The 20607-nt window shown below is 39.1% G+C and overlaps 1 protein-coding gene across 2 annotated transcripts in view; it reads right to left on the reverse strand.

Annotated features, from left to right (window-relative positions):
• Positions 1–8649, reverse strand: part of LOC137608936 (SH2 domain-containing protein 3C-like) — a 49751-nt gene extending 41102 nt beyond the window's left edge. Inside the window, exons 1-2 of one of the 2 annotated variants that reach the window (XM_068335573.1) lie at positions 8246–8649; positions 5411–5450 (exon numbers count right to left, since the gene is read on the reverse strand). In XM_068335573.1, the coding sequence (XP_068191674.1) occupies positions 5411–5450; positions 8246–8406 (201 nt within the window). In that variant the 5' untranslated portion in view covers positions 8407–8649. Of the gene's footprint in view, positions 1–5410; positions 5451–7590; positions 7635–8245 lie in introns of those variants that run through there. The other variant, XM_068335575.1, reaches the window with a different exon arrangement.
• Positions 8650–20607: the final 11958 nt, after the last annotated feature.

The following is a 20607-nucleotide window of genomic DNA, read 5'->3' on the forward strand; positions in this document are numbered from 1 at the left end:
CGACCCGTCTAAACATGGTTTGACTTAATCCTAACAGAGGAGAATAGTCTTGCATTGCTTTGAAGCAAAACACACTCTGAATGCATTTCCTTGTGTTATTCCCTATCCTCAGATGAATTAGATGAGGTCAAACAGACATCAGAAGGCTGCTGTGCACAGCTGTGATGTTAAAGCAAAGCGGCAGATTCATCCCAACTGAGTCAAACTGTATTCCTAAAATACTTGATATGACACTCCAGGGCTGATACCGTAGCACAACAAGAAATGCACTTGTTCTTTTGACCGACTTTCCTCTTGCAAACCTCTGCTAGGGTTGTGACATTTGATATCAGTCAGATTTTTCAAAATAGTTAGGACAAGAAAGTAAAGACCAATTTATTTTTATTTACTCAGCCTCAGTCAAAAGATTTTGAATGACATTCAAAACTGCGAAGCAAATGTTTTCTTTCTTTAGTTGTTGTAAGTTTGAGGTGAATTCGGTAAGGATACTGTGAGATGCAGACATCTCTGCAAAACACACATTGTGCATACTTCTGTGCACACAGTCAGATGCTAGAATGTCGACAGAAATTGTCAATATACCTCAGATAAGCAGCTGTTACTGAGTTCTGTTTAGACACATCTGATAACTACAATCTACTATTATGCTGTTTCTGTTGTCAGAGGTCTGTGCTCTGAGTGTTTTCGAGTTTTTGTTGTTATCTATAAAAATGTACTCCTTATTGTAGCACACATTGTAAGAAATATAGTTCCCAAGGCTTATCAATTGATGTGTTTGAATAATAGATTGAACTCTGACATAGGCTGAAAGAAAGATGCTTGAAACATTGATCCATTCTGTATCTCTGGGACGACTAAAGAAACTCTCCGTCTTCCTTCAGCCTCTCGTTCGCTTCATACGGTAACTCTGAATCGTCTTTCTCGTAGCGTGTTTCCTCGCCTCGTCTCATATCCTGGAAACCTGTATTCAGGTATTTGTTCCATTGTTATTCCCACATCAACCATTCTCCATGCACTATTGAATCCAACCTTTCTCCAACCTGTCTTACCGCGGCACTCCTGCCCTGACCCCTCCCTCCATAAGCAGACCCTCTCATCACCTCCTACTCCTCTCTGATCCCTGTCCCTCCTCTCCTCCATGGCGACTCCTCCACCCTCCACTCCTCGATCTCTTCATCTCCTCTCCTGCTTGGGGGCGGTCTTCAGTTAAATATTAATTAGTGATTCCCATCCCACGGGCTGATAGGGAGCACAATGGAGAATCCCTGCGTGTGCCTGCAAGCATCTCATTAAGTGTGTGTGTGTGTATGTGTGTGTGAGAGATAAAGACACACTGAGGCTGATCAAGATTCCATGAACACACATATCTTTATGTGTGCACACGTGTGTTTCTAAAACAAAGGGTGGGCTCTCTAGGGGGCTCAGAGGGTACAGCTAATGATCTGTGTGTGTGTATGTTTGATTTTCATCAGAGTGTTTTCACAGGGTGGCCCCCGTTTTCTAAGGCGGGTTAATCCATATCGAACCACAAGATAGGTGTTTCAAAGCACATTTGAAACATTAGCTTTCCGTTAAGAAGCAGCCAGTGATGGAAACGCTGCCACTTTGTCTGCAAAAAACATATATGAATATTAATTTAGGTGTGAAATAGCGCAATTAAAAAATCTAACGCCCTACTTTAATCTCATTAAAATGATTTAACCTGATCATTAATGTGTTGCTGTAGCAACTAGACATTTCTTTAGGGTGATGCAGTGTGAAATAATGTTTTATGTAGAGATCAATGTATTACTATTCTCCATCACGTGCACAAATACGCCGACCTTGAAGATGACAGAACAACAGGAACTCCAGGGAATACAGCAGCACTGCCCCCCCGCCCCCCCAACCCCCACTCTCCATCATTCTTTCAGAGGTTGTGTGTTTTTTAGAGGTGGAAGTTTGTGGCAAAATTCCAACAAGTTTTCATTCAATGATTTTAGCTAAGGGTGCACTTTTCCACGGTTTGCATCAAATTTTAGAATATGAGGCTTTGAGACAGGAGACATGGGGGACAGACATGTGGCAAACGGCTCCGGCGGGATTCAAACACAACTCCCAGATATCTGGAGCTCAAGCTGCGCTGCCCTATCTGTAACCCGGGATATTTTTAAAACTTATGTAATTATGATTGATTTTCAGTGTTTGATGACTTTGGCGATCTAATATCATGTAGGCTGGAAACAAGATGAGCTTAGTGTTAGCTGATAGTATGTCTAGTCACACTATCACCATAGATTCCTGATGACGTTGGCCAATCCACTACTTTGTCAAGACTCACCATTTATCGTATTGTATGTGTTAAATGTGGTGCAGACGATTAACTACTTAGAGGTTACCTAAATAAAGTGATGTGTGATAATTAAAGATGCAAATGGACTGTCAGTGAACACAACAGACTGTGCAGATGTGTGTCAGTCTGTGTGCATGGTGAAGGAACAGTAACTAGAGGCAGTTTACACCCCCTCTCATTTTCAGAGGCGCCATATTAAGTCAGTATACTGTAATAGCCCCCCCCCCCCCCCACACACACACACACACACACAGCCACACACCCACCCACAGGGAACCTCCTTAATTTAATCAGGCAGCTCACAGACACACACAGATTTTGAAAATTTAAACCATTCACATAATCAGACACACAGTACGGCACAGATACACAGCTGAACCCCTCCACACACACACACACACACACACACACACACACACACACACACACACACACACACACACACACACACAATTTTTTGCTGGAGTGAGTCTAGCGCCAGACATGCTAATAGGAACCAAACCCCTCCCGCCACTCCCATCAAAATAGCATCAAACCAGCCAAAGGAGACAAAGCAGGGCTGTGCTGAAGAATAAAACAAACACACACAATCGCAGCGTGAGTGGCCATATAAACGCCTTACATGCTGCTTGAAAACAGACCCACTCAGAGTCTGAGGCACATTGAAGATTTTAATTAGCTCCTCAATAACAATGCGGTGGGGCCTGCTTTTTCCCACCAACCTCAGCCATTAAAACAGTTTTTGTTAAATATATTTCAATGAAAGACACAAGACCTAGTTGACAGAGTCTGACCAGCCCTGCATTAATAATGGAAACTGATGATGCTGGTTATTTTTGAGGAAAGATCAGTAACATACCCTGAAAGATTTCGGACCTTTCTTCCTGTTTGGTAATTTAAAGACTTTTATATCAGACTGCTTAATTTAACTTTCTCTGTATCAGCATCCCTTGATAAACATGTAATATTGCACACGTGTGTGTGTGTGCGTGTGTATATGTAAATGTACACCTGCATGCACTCAGAGCATCAGTGGCCGATTCCTTCCCATTATAACAGGAAACACTCAGGCCAACTCCTGATTTAAACATCAGCTGTCATAAATGTTTCAGAGGAATCGAGGGAGATGGAGGGACTGCTGGCAACTTCCAGAGAGCGGCTGGGATGGCAGGAGTGGGGGAGGGGGGGTGATGATGGGATGGAGTTGTCGTAGTGCGTTTGAGAGATAAAAGGAAAGAATGAAAGAAATCTATAGTTTGTGTTTGTGATGAAAATTTGCCTCAAAAGTAAAAATCCGCAAATTTCAGGCAACATTCTGTGCAGCTCTCAGACTGGTGTTAATGGTATGAGGCACCAGTTTCAAGGCCTCCCATAGCACAAACCACGTCCACCTTACCCCAGCTATCCCTAAAGGATTGACTTGTTAATGCCGATGAATTACAATAAAACCATTTGCAGCACTGAATGGGAAATCACTCTCAAATTGATTGGCACATATAATTTCCTCAGTGTTTTATCACCTGCTCTGAAACACAGACCCCATTCCTAACTGTATTAAAGATTCATATATGACTGGAACATTAACCTTCAGGGTCAATGTTTGAAGTCACACAGCTACATGTTTAATGTTATATATGTAAGGAACATGGTGGCTTAATGCTGTGGACGCAATAACACAGAACAGCTCGATTAAATTTTTATATAATTTCTCATGGTTATATTCCATCTGGAATGAGAAGTATATTTGGAACTATAATTTAAATACATAAGGTCAAAAAACGAGTGTAAATGTTACAGAAATTTATGATTTACATGTTGTGTCCATGAAATGAGTGTGTGTGTGTGTGTGTGTGTGTGTGTGTGTGTGTGTGTGTGTGTGTGTGTGTGTGTGTGTGGAGGGGGGGTTTAACTGAAGTCAATATGATGTGGTCAGGAAGAGTTGGTAAAATTTGTTTCATAAAAGGAATACAGGTCAGGGTCATGGGAGGAAGCTTTTACCGCCCTGCCTACGATGTAAAATCAATACATTAACATATCCCAAGAGCTCATTTTGCTTTAGTCTTTCCTCCTCTTCCTCGCTCCATTCCTTCCTTCCATCCTTCCTTTATGAGCTTTGCTTTCCTGTTCTCGCTTCTCACTTTTCTCCCAGTCCAAGATCTGCATCGATGCATGATTGTGACATACAGATAACATGAATCATCCATCTCCAAGGTCATGAAACAGCCTCTGGTGCTCAGATTCTTGAGTTCACAGATTGAGTATGTAGCGCTACCTACTGGCTGCGGCCCAGACAGCTTCAGGTTCCTGGACGGCACCGACATCACCGCCGTTTCACTTCAAATGTGATTAGCTAAATGGCAGACAGAATTAAGCTAAATGCAGAGTGAAGTGACTGAAATGAGCATAACTGTTAAAGACTTGGCTCTAATAATCTAATAATCAGAGCGTTCAGAAGAAGAAAAAATCTAATTCAATAATGAGAGAGAGAGAGAGAGAGCGACGATCAAACTCCTGGAGTCTGCTGTCTCAGGCGTCACACCGACAGAAGCAGAAAGCGGCAGTCTGCCTAGAGGCCCTGTCACTCTCTCTCTCGTTGTGAAAGTTAAAAATCAATTCCGAATCCACATCAGCTTTCAATTACATCTTCCATGGACCAAGTCCCATCCCTATGCAACATTTCGTCAGTCTGTTGACAACTTTTAGACATCTTGAAGACACATATATAAATAAAAACTACAAGTTATTGCACACCTTCATCCAAATCTTGCATGTGGAGGTACAAATACAAAGGCTCTCACTAGAGATCTAAGCCTGACTTTAACGGTACCTATCTTCTCACCTAGTTTCATGTTAGGTTGTAATTCTACTGACCACCTAACAACCAACAAACAGGCATGGGTATAAATGTAACCTCTTTGGTATAGATTAAAAAGATGGATTTTTTTTTTTTACCAATTATTATGACAGTAAAAGTTGCTAAAAAGAGGAAGAAAATTTTTCGAGTATTAACAAGTATTCAAGAACAAAAATACAAACAGAGGAGGATAACACAAGCACATCTGGAAAGAGTGGACTAACCTGGACGCTCTTCACTCGGCTCTCTGCTGACTCCATGTGGCTGAAAAAACAGAAAAGGAAGTTCAGAAGAATGAATGACGTTAGCTAGACAAGCCTGTAAGCCTCACTCAACAGTGAGTGTATCACCACACATGTACGTACACATGCTTGTGTTTCTGTGTTTGATCCAGTCTTGTAACAGGTGTTGTACATCTTAAAACACGCTTGCATTCCCATGACCCACTTCTGCAGCGGTCTCTCCAGTGAATGAGAGGCAAATAAGGAGCCCCACTGAGCATCCAAGGTTTCCAATCCTGGATGTGGCCTTTTAAATCTCTCAGGCACCCTAACTCACACTATTACAGCTGTGATGCTTTCAGATCATGTGTCAAAAATTCTGCTGAGCAGCAGACTTGGGAGTCATTTTGCCTTGAAAGCTTTAAGACGCAGAGTGATCACGAGCCAAAGGGGCAATTACACTCCCAGACGAGTTAACATCAATCATCATGGCTCACAAATGCACAATGGGTCCCGAGGGGGGTGGGGGGTAGTAGAGTTAAGCCATGTTACACGTGACCACAGAGAGTTCAAAGGGTCCTACTATGGCAGTGGTCTGAGGAATGTTAATAGGTCTCACTAGAGAGGAGCTTTACATTTTCGAGCTGCTCTCACGCTTTAACCTTTTATTTATTTAAACAGCTGAACAAATGTAAAATATGTGCCACCGATAACATCATTGTTTATCGAGGGAAGAAAAAAATACACCAATTACAAACAAAGTTATGAGTTGTACAAAAGGAAGAATGCCGTCAAGGGCTGTATGAGATCTGACAGCGATGTCAAACCAATTGTTCAAACACTTGATAGACTTTGACATGCTTAACGTTCAGACTCCGGAATTTTATAGGAGTTTAAACAAGTGTTCTTAAATGTTAGATTCACATTGACATATGCTTCAAACAAAAAATGCCCCTTTCCACCTGATTAATTACACTAAAAGGACAATATAGCAAATTTTAAATTATTTTTCCGGCAGAAATTGGCAAGTATCTGTGGTAAACTCATCACTTTGAGAAGCGATCAGACTCTTACTTTAGCATGTCTTTAAAGCCTTTCAGGTAATGCCAGCTGGGCTTGTCTCCATCCCATCTGACCCCCTACAGGTAAGGCTGCAGGTGGGTGGATGGATGGATGTGTTTCCTTCATCTGATCTGATTTCAGGATATTGAATCTAACATATCATATATTATACACACAAATCTCACAGAAATGTGTGATTTTGTGCCATATACTTAAAATGGACTTGAACCTGATAGTAACTGCTGTTTGTAATACTGTATCATACATTTTAGATTAAATATGTTCATTCTTAAGTAGGTTCTTTTCTCAATTGATTAATAATTAGTTTGTCGTGAAATTGTCCTAGAAAAATTGTCCCAGTTAATTTGCCACCCAGGTAAATCTCAGTTATGACAGCCAAACATTTGACACACTGGTAAAACAAATGAAGTTCCAACATGTCCATCGGAAGAGCTGATATGTTTTGCCCCAGGAGGGACTGTGAGAAGAATAAATGCAAAGACAGAGCTGGAAACACCACGACAAAAGTTCATTTAAGAAGATAAAAAAAACATTAAAATAAAATTTTAAAAAAACGTACCTGTCACCGAAAACGCCGCCAAAGTGAAAATGGATTCACAGAAAAACAGTTAAAGTCAGACAAAAATCATGAACTGCACTTTGAAATGAACGAGCAAAAGACTAAGGGACGTGACATTGTCAAATTTCCAACGATCCCTCGCCTGAACTAATAATGCGCTCCAGTTTACGCACATGTGCGTGTGCGCGTCACGCCAGCCAGACGGCGGCAGACAAACACGCAAATCCGCTACCGTGTAAGCAAAACGCTGAAACCAGGAACACTTTGGTAAGTCATGAGAAAGCGGAGAGAAAATACAATCTGACAATCCACTCGAGAGAACGAGCGGAGCTCCGTTCATTTGTGACTTTCAAAAATGTTCAGAAAGCCAAGTGACTTTTTCCATAAATCAATTTCCACGGTATTAACGCACACACGCAATCCTGAGATTCGCGGATCTTACGCGCGTCGGGACAAATCGATGCCAAACCAGACAACATCTCACCAAATGACACGACAGCTCTCCATCGGATCGATAAAGCGAATCGACGTTACCTGTTACCTTAACAAGTGAGGTAACAGATCCTGTTATCCTCTCACTTCACACCCTTCACCTGAGAGAACATCAGTCAGCAGTACTTGTCAAGTCTGAAACGTCCAAACTCCTCCTGTTAGTTCAAACCTCCACGACGCGCCAACCTAAACGACATCCAACCCCTTTGGAGTGGACCTGGATAAGTAGTCAGGATTTTTCCCCCCTGTTACTATTACTGTTTTGACATAATATTGTTTTTTGTCAACTAATATATACTGCTTGATAGTTTGCCATGAAACGGAGTGGATGAAATCATAAAATTCTTGAGTGGATCTGAAAAAAAATTGCTGTTCAAATTAATTATTCCAATATGATTCCAATTTCTAGGATATTCCTAGAACTCATCAGGGTCAAACTATCAAGTCAGCAATTTAGTCCAGGGGTATTCCACTAAAACGGTCTGTGTATACCTTACTGATCAGAAGCTAAGGTCTGAGTCCCATAACCCCTCTAATAAACAGTACATTCTAAAAATCTAAAATAATACAACTGAAGAAATATTTTAAAAACACCAAGAAAAGTCAGGGATTCAAACTCAGGTTAGGTAGATGAGAAGAAAGCAGAGAAGAGGGGAAAATTAACAGTTTTTTAAAAAAAATTTCAATGAAGGAACATCAAACACCTGTGAGCATGGTCAGAGTTTTCTTTCCAACGCTGGATTTCTATGTCTCCCTCAGGATCAGGTACTGGTCTGGACTTGAACCCATACTGGTCATGGGTCTGCTCACTCTTGTGGAGTGGAGGGAATGAAGTCTCTCTGAAGTTTAAATCCACACCTTCCATGCCCACCCCCTCTGGTTGAAGGACAACACCGGTACCACAAGATGGCAACAGATCTTCATAGGCAGACGTCTGTCTGGAGATGGTGTTTCGGCTGTTTGTGACATTTGGTTCATTTGTTAGTGCAGATAAGCTCACAATTGGAGAGAGAATGTCTTCTGCTTGAACTCTGCGATTGTCCCCAGTAGCACAGCTTGATGATGTGGTTTTGAACCTTGAGGGCCTAAAGTCTTGGTGCCCTGCAGGTCGTTGGCTTTGACTTCTAGTGACAGTGTTTTTATCTTTAGTCTTTTTATTGCTGCTGGGGCCTCCTGCAGAAAAATGGGCATCAGTAATGAACAATAAAATAGGCGGGGAAAAAAACAAGTAAAAGGTTTGTCATGTTCAAAATTTTACTCTTATTTCTTAAAACAAATCTGCTTTTTGCCAGGCTGACATCTTGACACTTCAGAACTCCCAAACTCATCTTGCTTTACCTTTATCACTCTTGTCTCTCTTCTTCATCAGCAGCCGTGGCAGCGTACCCATGTGTGTGTAGCTCTCGCTGGAGCGGACGTAGCTGGCCGTACGAGGACGCATGGCGTCCATGTCGTCCATCGTTGTGCCAACACATGGAACCAGCATGTTGCTGGTGACAGTGCCACAGTTGTCATCCTCATCAAGTACACTCCCCCTGCCTGCTCCAAACTTTAACTGGGAGGACTTGGACTCTGATTTCTCAGTAGAGCGGCGGAAAGAGAGGTTGGTGAGGCTCCCAAACCACTTGAAACCTTGAAAGGAAATAGAGTGTTTTCAGTATGTGGCAACAACATAATATAATGAAGGTCCATGTGTTTATGCTGCTATACATTCAGAATACTTCCCTTTGCTTTTGTGAAGTATGAATCAATCGAGAATAAACAAACCACATTGTATGATTACAATTACATTTTTTAAATTTTGTTAATTATTTTCCTACTATTAATTGTTTTTGAATGTGAATTCCATGTGAATGTGATTATTTTATAATTTGTTTTTTTTTGTGAATAATGTAAACATGTTTTTAAAAATTAAAAATAAAGCAATCACCTATTCATCTATCCAGTAAGGATAGTGGACATTGGGCTTCTGATGTTTGCTCTCTGTACTGGATAGATGAATAGGTGATTGCTAAAAAGTGAACTTTTCTTTATAGTTTCAGTCAGATGTTGTTTTGAGGTTGTTCTACTGCCCCCAGGTGGTATAAAGTAGAAATGCTGCATTAATAAGTGAGTTCTTCACTTTCAGCCCATTTGACAGAACATAACTCTCTCATCCTTATTAGATCTGCATTTTTTATCCATCTCTCTCTCCACATGATAGAAGCAGTAAACAATTTGGAACCCTTGTGTACATAAATGCATTGTTTTCATCACATAACAAAAAAAGTTTTTAAAAAAACCCCAAAAAAACCAAACCTGCATTGTCGACAGAGATCATTCCAATGCCAGATAATATTTGCAAATCATGATTGTCTCTTTCTTTATCTCACAGTCAGTCATTGGCTAACCTCAACAATCACAAGCATCCTGACTATGTTTGAGCAGATTAGTAGTGCAACGCGCGCACACACACACACACACACATACATACAGTATGATACTCACTCAATTTCTTTATGCTCATGATGCAGCTGCAGTTTAGGTAAAAGATCAGCTGCAGGTCAGTGTCAGATGGATCATGTGAGAGAGGATACAGTATAATTAAAAAACAGGAGAGGATTCCTTTTTGATGAGGAGAAATCCCAGAATGAACAGGTGTTCTTCTCCTCAGGTTAATACTGGCTCCAGTTTTCATGTGTTAGTAAAACAAACTGAGAGCTGAGAGGCAGTGACAGAGGCAGGCAGACTGTGACACTTCCTGTGTAAAGCTGATAACCGATGGTAATAGGAAATGGAAAAGAAATGAGATGACAGTGGTTGTGCTGAAAGGATCATGTTGATGGAACGAAGTAACAATACAAAACAGAGGTGCTGATCGTGCTGATTTCTCCACCTGAAAAGAGAAGTGGGATGTAAATGTATAGAAGTGTAATAACAACTGTCAGCTTCGATATTATTTATGACCTACAGCATGATCAGAGTCCATTAATCCTCCTGATTTTATGTACATAGGCAAAGGTCTTTGGTTACAATGGGTATTATTAATCTCTCAGAATGCTGCTGAACATTAATTCTAAGGTGTAACCAATGCAGAAGCGATGAGCCATTGTTTCTCACCACAGGCCATCCTGCTGTGAACGTGGGTGAGAATCACACAGGAAACAAATAGTTCAAATAGTTGTACTTCAAACTCTTCTGCATGTGAATTTTTTTGTTTTTTTGTTTCTGCCAAATTTAAGTGAGTCAGTTACAGTCTTTGAGGTTATTCTGTTGGTGTTGGAAAAGAGGCAGTGCATCATTTGGCAGTATCAGATTAGAGATTGCCATTGCATCTGCTTGAGTGATTCAAATTGACTCCTCAAAGCTCCATTTTAAATCTGCGGCATCTGGGATTCATGAATCTTTAAAACCTTTTAAAAGCCCTCTGATGGATCCATCGCTCAATCTGCACTGCAAAACATTGCTCAAAAACACCAAACTTCATTTTGCAATCCAGTGGAACATGAATAAACATTTTCAGTCTAAAGTTCACGAATATGTGAATAAAGGGTGTAAATGACATCTGCAATTTGGTCATATGGTAAACATTAATAGTTATTAGATACATGGCATCTCGAGTGTAATACTGTTTATGTGTAAAAAGTATATAGTATACATCACTGTAATGACAACAGTGGTGCAAACTGTGACAGAAAGTGTGTAATTATTGTACCTAAGGGGAAGTAATAGTAACATGGCTTGTTTGAATTGCTAGATTGCTGCTGCTGCAGTATGCAGATGATTACTGTTGTAGTTATACTAGTCACACGTCGCAGCTTCTTCATGCGATTTCGGTTTTCACTTCCTGTTAAGATTTGTTCTACAAAGATGCATTTCGTCTTCCTGTCAAACCTGCCTCACGCCAACCCACATAGTTAAGACACTACTGCAGCATGAAAGTGAAGTTGATAAAGTTGCTAAACATATTTATCATTCTGTAGAAATTCAAAGACACTTCCAAGATAATATCTCAGACCAAAACATTTTGTTTAATTGTCACATTCTCTCTTTTTATTGTGTCAGCATAAATGAAAATCACCTCCTACTGTTTCTGGGACAAGAAGCTTGACAAAAACATGAATCACAAGCTTTTTACCATACAAGTTATTCTCTTCATAGTCTATACCACAAGACTAACAGGAGAGATCTTCACTATCCTGAAGCACATACTATAACTGATCAACTAATGAATGGGGCAGTCAGTCATTGACTGGTATGTCATGCCAGGGTTGCAGAGACATGGCAGAAGCTCCACCCCCTGATTCCAGACCTCCATTAAGGGGGTGTCTGTCACACACAACTGACCCATGGTTATAAAATGCTAGCACTCTTCTCCATCCCAGAGACTAGATGCCTCCTCACCTCAGTTCCTGCTAAGACTACCAGCCAAATGTAGTACACTTGTTCATGTTGTCCAGTTCTGTCCATACCTATTAACCCCCTCCAGATTTTGGATCTCTGGATGATGATGCTTTTAGTGCCGTTGTGGAGAACTGGTAGAATGTTGAGGTGATGTCCTGGGAATGGGAAGCCAGATACTTTCTGGGCCCTGGGGTCAACTTCATGACTAAGTATTGGAAGGATGACCCCTAATACAAGAGATTAATCTCAATGTTTTGTGTGTATGTTTGTTTGTGTGTGGTTTTTATACTTTGTCACTGCCTGTGATTTTAACTACCAGGTCTAAAATGACGAGTCAGTCAATCTCAGTATCCCGACGGGACACAGCTGTTATGAAATATAAATAAAAGAAATTTTCAAGAGCACAAGGTTTAATTACACTTTACAAAACCACAAATACACACACACACATGCACACGCACACACACACACACACACACACACACACACACACACACACACACACACACACACACACACACACACACGTAATTTTACTTTCCCATGTTGTACAGTTTGAGATTGGTGAAATCTTGTTACATTTATGTAATTTCTCATTGCACGGAAAATAAAAAAGCATCAGACGCTGACTGTTATTTGGTTTGCCCATTCAGAACCTGAAACTATAGTAATCTTGATAACAAACTTCTGCTTCAGTAAAGAAAACAGTTTTGCCAGTGTATTGTGATAAAAGTTGAATAAATGAAGTCGTTGTGCATTGTGAAAAAACAAAACTCAGATATGACAAAGATTGTGAAGAAGGGGTGTAAACAGAATAAAGACAACCCAAAGGTTAAGACCATTGACATTTCAGAATAATACATGAAGAGAGTTTGGAATAGTGAGTAATCACTCGGCTAGCAGTTCATTCGATCCTGTCATACATGCTGTATGCATCCTATTCAATAAATTGGCACCTTGTAATTTTTTTTATGATGAAATATTTTGCTGCGATTTATTACATTTCCTCTCCGGGTACTTCAGTGTTAGTTTCTTTGTGTCTCAACAAGGTTTTTCCCCAAAAAGTAATTTGATACGAGTGAATGACCGTGTGTGTTTGCTGTGCCTGTGTTTACTGCTGTAATTTCACCTTGATGAAAAACAAGCCTTCAATAATTCAGTTCTCTGCCTCCTCATGCAGTGACAAATATCAGTCTATTTGACCCAAGGCCATGCTGATGCATGACTTCCTCTGAGAGCAATGCACAAAACCAAAACCTCATTTAGACGACAAACAAACACTGACTGTGCTGACTTACATCCATCCGACGTTGGTTCAGCTTTAGCTGTATTGCATTTTCAAAGCCTCAGTCTAGCAGCATGAACATCAAATTCTAATCAGATGAACACAGAATTTAATCAGAGATTACTGAAATTTGCATGATTCTTTAGTCCCTACAATTAAATTATATGACATTATCTTCAGAAACACAATTTACACGTGCTCCTTATCATATTAAAGAATTCATGAATATTATACTGGTACATGCCAATTAAAATTAATCAATGATCTAATAGTTGACAGCTAATTGATACTCAACAGGTTTTTTTTAATGATAAATTGTACAGACAGGACTAGGTCATATTTTAATACATTTTTAAAGCCCTACAATATAACTCATTAAAAGAATAATGTTGTTTTTTTTATTTCTAGTAACTTTCCAAAAAATATTAACATTATCTTTAGCAAAGTGGCTCTAAAATTGTTTTCACAGGGAAAATTAGATTTATGGGAGGAATTCTGAGCTGCTCTTTTTCACAATTTAATTTAGCTTTACTTATTGTAATCTCTTTCCTTCAGTTCTGTCATCCTATAACCTTGTTTGTATGTCGCCCTCTTTCTTTGTGTCCTGGCATCTGCTTTCCATCTGTCCCTGATTATTGCATACTGTCCAATAAAAGAGAGATGCAGCAAAAACGAAAGTCATAAAATGAAACCAAGGCAGGAGAGGAAAAGGTCACAGTGACAGAGTTTCAGATTGTGCTGTCCACAGTTTTTGGCACTTTGTGTTGATGTGACCTCTATTTGTAAAACTCCAGCTGGGCAGGGAGCTGAATTATTGGAGCCTTGTTTGCCATCAAACTGGAATTAAAACATCACACATCAAGACCGGCCTTTCTCTTCATGAGTGTCCTTTGGTGTTCTTCTGAGGACCTTGGTTTGCAGTCGCTGTCTGAGCAACTCTGGAACAGCTGTTTCCAAAAATAGAAAATAATTATATAAAGTTTGATTTGAAATGCTCCGCCAGTGCTTTGTTATTTTGTTTTCCAATGACATCTTTCAATATTCAAGAGTTTTTAATACAAGCCAGAGACGATTCCATGGTAACTTGTGTGATGCAAATAAAGACTGGAATAAACCACCCCTCTACCCTCGGCAACACAAAATAAGGGTGTAATCTTGTCTGATCTGAGTAAAGTTTTACTAAAATGTCATGAAGTAAATTACAAAAAATGACAAAACTATTTTTTCACACACTTGTTGGATGCTTTATCACGTAAACATGTTCCTACAATGTACTATGAAGCTAATAATTCATTCATCATTTCTAAACTGCATGTCCTGTTTAGGGTCATGAGGAGGTTGGAGCCTATCCCAGATGACATGGTTGGGAAGCAGGCTTTGCCCTGGACAAGTTGCTAATTTATCACGGGGTTACATAAAGACAAACTAACAATCACACTCACATTCACATTTATGATCCTCTTAGAGTCATCCCATTCACTTCTATCCCAGTTCTTGGGAATAGAAAAGAAGCTAGAGAACCCAGAGAGAACCCACACAGACAGGGAAAACATTCAAACTCCACAGAGAAAAGTCCCAGGAGGTTGTGAACCCAGGAACTTACTCCTGGTTTTGCCTGTTATTTGTTACATATGAATTTGTTCACAAATCTCAATGAACAATTTATGAATGATCATGGCTTTGTACACATGTAATCGTAGAGCTACGTTTTGCTGTATTACATTGCTTAGGTGGATGTGATAAAGTGTTTCAAATATTTTTCAGTTCGTCAATGTTGACAGAACCCAATCATTGAGATCCCCAACGGATGAGACAAATTAATGATATCATCTCCAAATAATCGAATGTCACATAAAACGTCACTACTGTTTTCAAACTGTAGGGGGCACCAAAGACAATAGTAATCACCATAAGCTTGCTTTTGGGCAAAGGAACTGTAAAGTACATTATAACACAGCTACATGTTTTCTAAAAACCAACAAATTTGCTCCCATGTTCGCTGTTGAGTGTTTACTATTTAACAATTGATTTTTACATCTTACCTTTAGACATTTGATAATCTCACAGAGACACATTTGTCTGATTACTATGACTCTCTTTAGAAAAAAATTCCCAAGCTTCATAAAATTAAATCAAAAATGTTTATTGCCACACTTTGGTAAAGGTACGGGCAGTTTATCTACTTCATGTTACGTCCAACTTCAAATTGTATGCATGTTGTTTCCATTATGTGCTGTTAGTTTACAACCACTAGAGGACTGCAAATGACTGAGATTACAAATTATACAACCTTGAGTGCTCATTCTGAATGTAAACAACTGAGGTAGTAAAGTGTTGCAGTTTTTTACTTTAAATGTCCAGAGCCACATTAACAAGGAAATAAATCATGATTTTTATTCTCTATCAAAGTCATTATTTGTTTAAATAATGCTGTACTTAGAATTTTAAAAATGTATTATCACTAGCTCAGGTAGAGACATTTACCACTTATCAGAAGACCAGACACTGTTCCTGGTTGAAGTTATTAAAACATAAATTGTGTTAGATATAGTGGTGCCTTGGTATCTTTGAAAGAAGAGAATGAATGCTAGCTTGCGATACAAGAGTGATCAACCAGAAAGATGATATGTGCATAAGCAGTTTACATACTGGAAATGTACATTTAAATAGTGATAAAACTGACAGCACAGCACAGTAATTGTACAAGAATTCATAAATTTATTGTATATTTTGATGCTGCAGAAATAAATTACATTTTTAAATGCAGAACAAAAGTGTAAGGAAAAAAAAACAGTCAAAAAGCTTCAGCCAGTTGATTACTACAAAATCACAGATAAAGCTTTTACAATGCTATTTTACTTCAGCATAGTACTCTTTGTTGTCAGTACTGATGATTTTTGACTCTCAATTTAAAAATAGAAAATTACCTCTACCAACACAAGACCAATCCTGTTGTTGTCTTTTATTGATGAGGCACTCATGTACAGAATGAAGCTCAGCAAATCCATTAAAACATCTTCATTTAAGCATTTGATCTGGAAAATCTGAGCGTAGAGTCCAACCAACGTGTTGTGTGGTTCATTGTGGGTTAAATCACATGACTTCATTCACATGTGGCACATTCTCTCTCAGGTCTTCTGAGAGATGATCAGCACCATGGACAGTGGTCCAGAGACGAGCCTGAACTTACAGCTTCTTTTAAATGCCAGCAATACTTCCTAAGTGGAGGTATTTCCTGTTGAATTGTCCAGTGAGGAGTCATGTTAGTGTGTAAACAAGGCTATTAGCATGGAAATGGGAGGAAGCATGGAAATGGAAGGAAGCCAGGAGTAAGATTTCAGTGGGTTTAGTAGTCTGACTCAACTGCTTACAACCAACAGTGATGATATCAGTCCTCACGTGTTCCAGGAAGTTAAAGTTTGTGCTTTCATTTTCATTTCTAGCTAAAAATCCAAGACTGGAAATTAAATTATCCCTGACTTCACAGGTGAAAAGATAACATTAATGACAATGAAAAGTACTGCATGTTCCTGGATGTAGTCCAAGAATTTCTTTTTCCATATTCCCAACAATCCCTCCAAGTTTCATGAAAATCTGTCGGGTGTTTTTTTAAAAAAATCCTGTTAAAAGACAAAAACCTCCTTGGTAGAGGTGCTAACTGTAGATATTACATAGCGATGCGTGAAAAAACTCACTGAGAGGAGGGATTGAAACTGTTCTTCCCCTGTCAGATGACAGGGGCTTGATTGTAGTTTTTATCTTTTATTTCAGCATCACAACTTGAACAGACCGTTAACTATCAGCTTGTCACGGTCACACTGAGCCACAAAGTGGAGAATGAATGTCAGTCCAACAGAAAGAAAGAAGTGTGATGAGGTGTGTGTGTGTGTGTGTGTGTGTGTGTGTGTGTGTGTGTGTGTGTGTGTGTGTGTGTGTGTGTGTGTGTGTGTGTGTGTGTGTGTGTGTGTGTGTGTGTGTGTGTGTGTGTGTGTGTGTGTGTGTGTGTGTGTGTGTGTGTGTGTGTACAAAGACATGGAGGATTATAGGTGTGGAAATGGAAAAACAAAAAGAGATTACAGATGGAATCAAGGATCAGTGCCAAATTTAAAAAAGCTCCATAATTTTCCTTAATTTCTCTCACTCCGTTAAATTATTACATTGTTATTCAGATAAAGAGACTTTTTTTAATTCCCATCTCCAGTTTGGAGCAGATCCTTGGTGCATGCAGAGGGAATGTCCAGAAAAGAACAGTTTTCACAGCAAAAAAACCTCGAAAAAGTTCTTAATAGTGAAATTACAAAACAATTACACACGTGCTGAGCAGGAAAAAAGTTTATAAATGAAACAAATGCATAGAATTGTTAATGTACATTTAATTTAGAAATTGTGAACATTATTGATCAATGACATTAATTGGTTTTTAAAAAAAACCCCAATTCAAATACATACAATATTTATGGTTTTCAGTGTAGATTAAAGGTCAATAGACTCAAGGCCTATTAAGTTGAAAGATTGCTACCGACCAAGCACATCTCATTAAAACCCGCCCCCCACAGTCTCCCCGGGTGAAGTCTTCACTTCAAACATCATCTTAAATTATTACCGTATTATTCTGTTTGACACATATAGTCTACACTCCAGCTTCACCAACTGACAAGTTGTCAGTCTTGAGGCATCACTGGAAAACTGTGTTTACTCTGTTTTCAAATCCATGAAATACATCAAATTGATGAAGATGCACAGTCACATGACTACATATTGATGCTCTTATTTTGTAGGTTGCCTGATGTGTACACAGAACCATCCTGCTTACATATGCAGTATCTGCTGTGCGCTTGTGCTCAGTTAAAGCTCCCGTTTTTTACCTGTATTTTAAAGATTTGTTTTCCTCCATTTTAAAAAAAATAATCATTATTTTGACTCAAAAATACATTGATTGCCCTAAAATAATGCTTTATCTGGCATCCTTTATTCATGATTCAGACCTCATCGTTAGAATAATCAGATTGTTTTGTGGATGTGTTCAACTTAAACACATTTGTATAATTATATTTTGATTTTGGTTGAACTCTCTTTTCCATTTCTCATCTTTTTTATTCTGTCTACAAAATTCCATTCATCTGTAATCAAACTAGGACATTCATTTTGTTCTTTGCTCTCTTTTTCGTGGTTTACATAGACACACACATTCAGAAACACACACATACATACGTGCACATATAAAGGAACTCATAACGTCGTTCAACCTTGAGTGTCCTTCTCCACAGCTGACAGAGTGGGTGAGACAAAAAGAGAGCGACTGAGAGAGGGGGGAGGTGCGAAGTCATCAATTATTTATGGGAGAAATCTAATAAGAGGCAGGAGTTTAGAGGGGCATACTGACAGACAGACAGAGTCCCTGTTTGTTGCAATGTTACATCATTATTGTCCTGGGAAAAACAAAGCTGAAATATGAAAATATGAAAATAATATTCTGTGTTTGTTTTCCCTGTCATTGGAAGGTGTTTGTATCAACCAGGAGCATTGATGGTTGTTTTTCTCAGCTGGATTTTAATCAGATCACTGTCGTAGAATCAAATCAAGCATCTCTGGACATCAGATGTGTTTGGTTGGAGGGGTTTGAATTTAAAGCAGCTTTTGTATTAAAGTAGATCTAAGAAAAGTGTTGATCTCCACTATCAGTCAGTCTCTCCTTGTTATTAAGCTCTTAGTCGCCAGTGCAATCACTTGATGTCTTCATCCACTGGTAAGCGATTGTTTTTGAATGCACAAATACAAAGAAACTGAAGTACACACACACACACACACACACACACACACACACACACACACACACACACACACACACACACACACACACACACACACACACACTGAAGTACACAACACTGTGTGCCTGTTAGGTATTCTACTGTAATAATTTGCATATCTGTCTCATTAATATGAATTCAGCTTGTTTAGGCCTCATGAAAACAACTCTAAAGACTGCTGAAGGCATAAATAGTGAATTGATATGTTACATGTATATTTTACACATTGTTCATGAGTTGATTCTGTCACATGCTCCACGTGGGGATGTCAAATGTGTGAAATAACGAAGGACTGAAGCGACTTCAGAATTTAAATTAAATGACTGAGATGATGCATACACATATCAGAAAGTGATACTCTTGAATAAATGCACACAAGCAGAGAGACGTCATTAAGACACAGTCATGACAGCATTACGTAGACATCAGCTTCAGAGCAAACTGTGTATATGAGAAGTGAGCTGGTTCTTCCAACACTATTTTACAACCAGCTGAGAATGCAGATTCAGGATGATAATTCCAAATACAATGTTGGAATGTTGATTCAAGAAAGTGTGAAACAATTTGACAATCCAAATCACTTTTGCTTGATATTTTATATTTTTAATGTTATTCTATGGTTTCCAGTAAGTATAAGTTTTTTGGATTTAACTTTTGTTTTTTGGTTTGGGATTTGTTTTTCTGCTAATCCTTAGATTGTGAGTCTGCCTTACCCTTTATGTTTCTGTTACCTTCTTGGTTTTGATCATGGACAGATTATTGTACATTAAAATGGCAAAGAAACTCCTTAAGTAGCACCCCTCTCAGCCATCCAAGCATGAATTTGCACACATGTGAGTTTAGAGCACATGTGAACACATCACCTCATCAGGAACTATAACTATGAACTATTTATCTATAAGGATTTCTACAACAATTACAAAGTAAACTGCAAACCTATTAATATATGTAAAAATAGTAATACTAACCCTAACTGAAATGACTCTTTTGTTAAGGATTATAGTAATTATTTACTACCTCGTAATGTTTAATATGTCTAACTGCAAGCATCAGCCTCGTGTGTGTATGTGTGTGTGTGTGTGTGTGTGCGTGTGTGAGTGCATGTGAGTGCGTGTGTGTGTGTGTGTGTGTGAACAGGATTTGCTGATGGTTGCTATACGTGACAGTGTTTGATCCCCTGTAATGCCCCCCCTGTAATGTGGAGGGCACATTCAATCACGGAGGGTCATGCCAGACCACCGAACACAGATGTGTTCAGAGGCTTTTAGCGATCAGTATGAAAAATTACATACAAAAACCATTTTATGTGAGTGGAATGCAAACCCAATACAAATTACTGACATAATGTCTCTCAAGCACTACCTTGGTGTGATTTTTGTGTTTCATAAAAAGCAAGATTTGATAAATAACAACAGAGAAAGAGATTTTTATAAAAACATAACCTCTAACCAAAGAGCTGCCTGTGTCTGAACCTCTCATCCTAATAAGCTGGGGGAATGTCTGTCAAGCCTGTCTTTCTTCAACTCTCATAGCAGAGACACATTGGCAGAAGCAAAAAGAGGCATTATGGGCTGCTTGCTGCCTCTAT

The sequence above is a fragment of the Antennarius striatus genome, chromosome 15 (assembly GCF_040054535.1).
Source record: "Antennarius striatus isolate MH-2024 chromosome 15, ASM4005453v1, whole genome shotgun sequence".
Lineage (NCBI taxonomy): Eukaryota > Metazoa > Chordata > Actinopteri > Lophiiformes > Antennariidae > Antennarius > Antennarius striatus.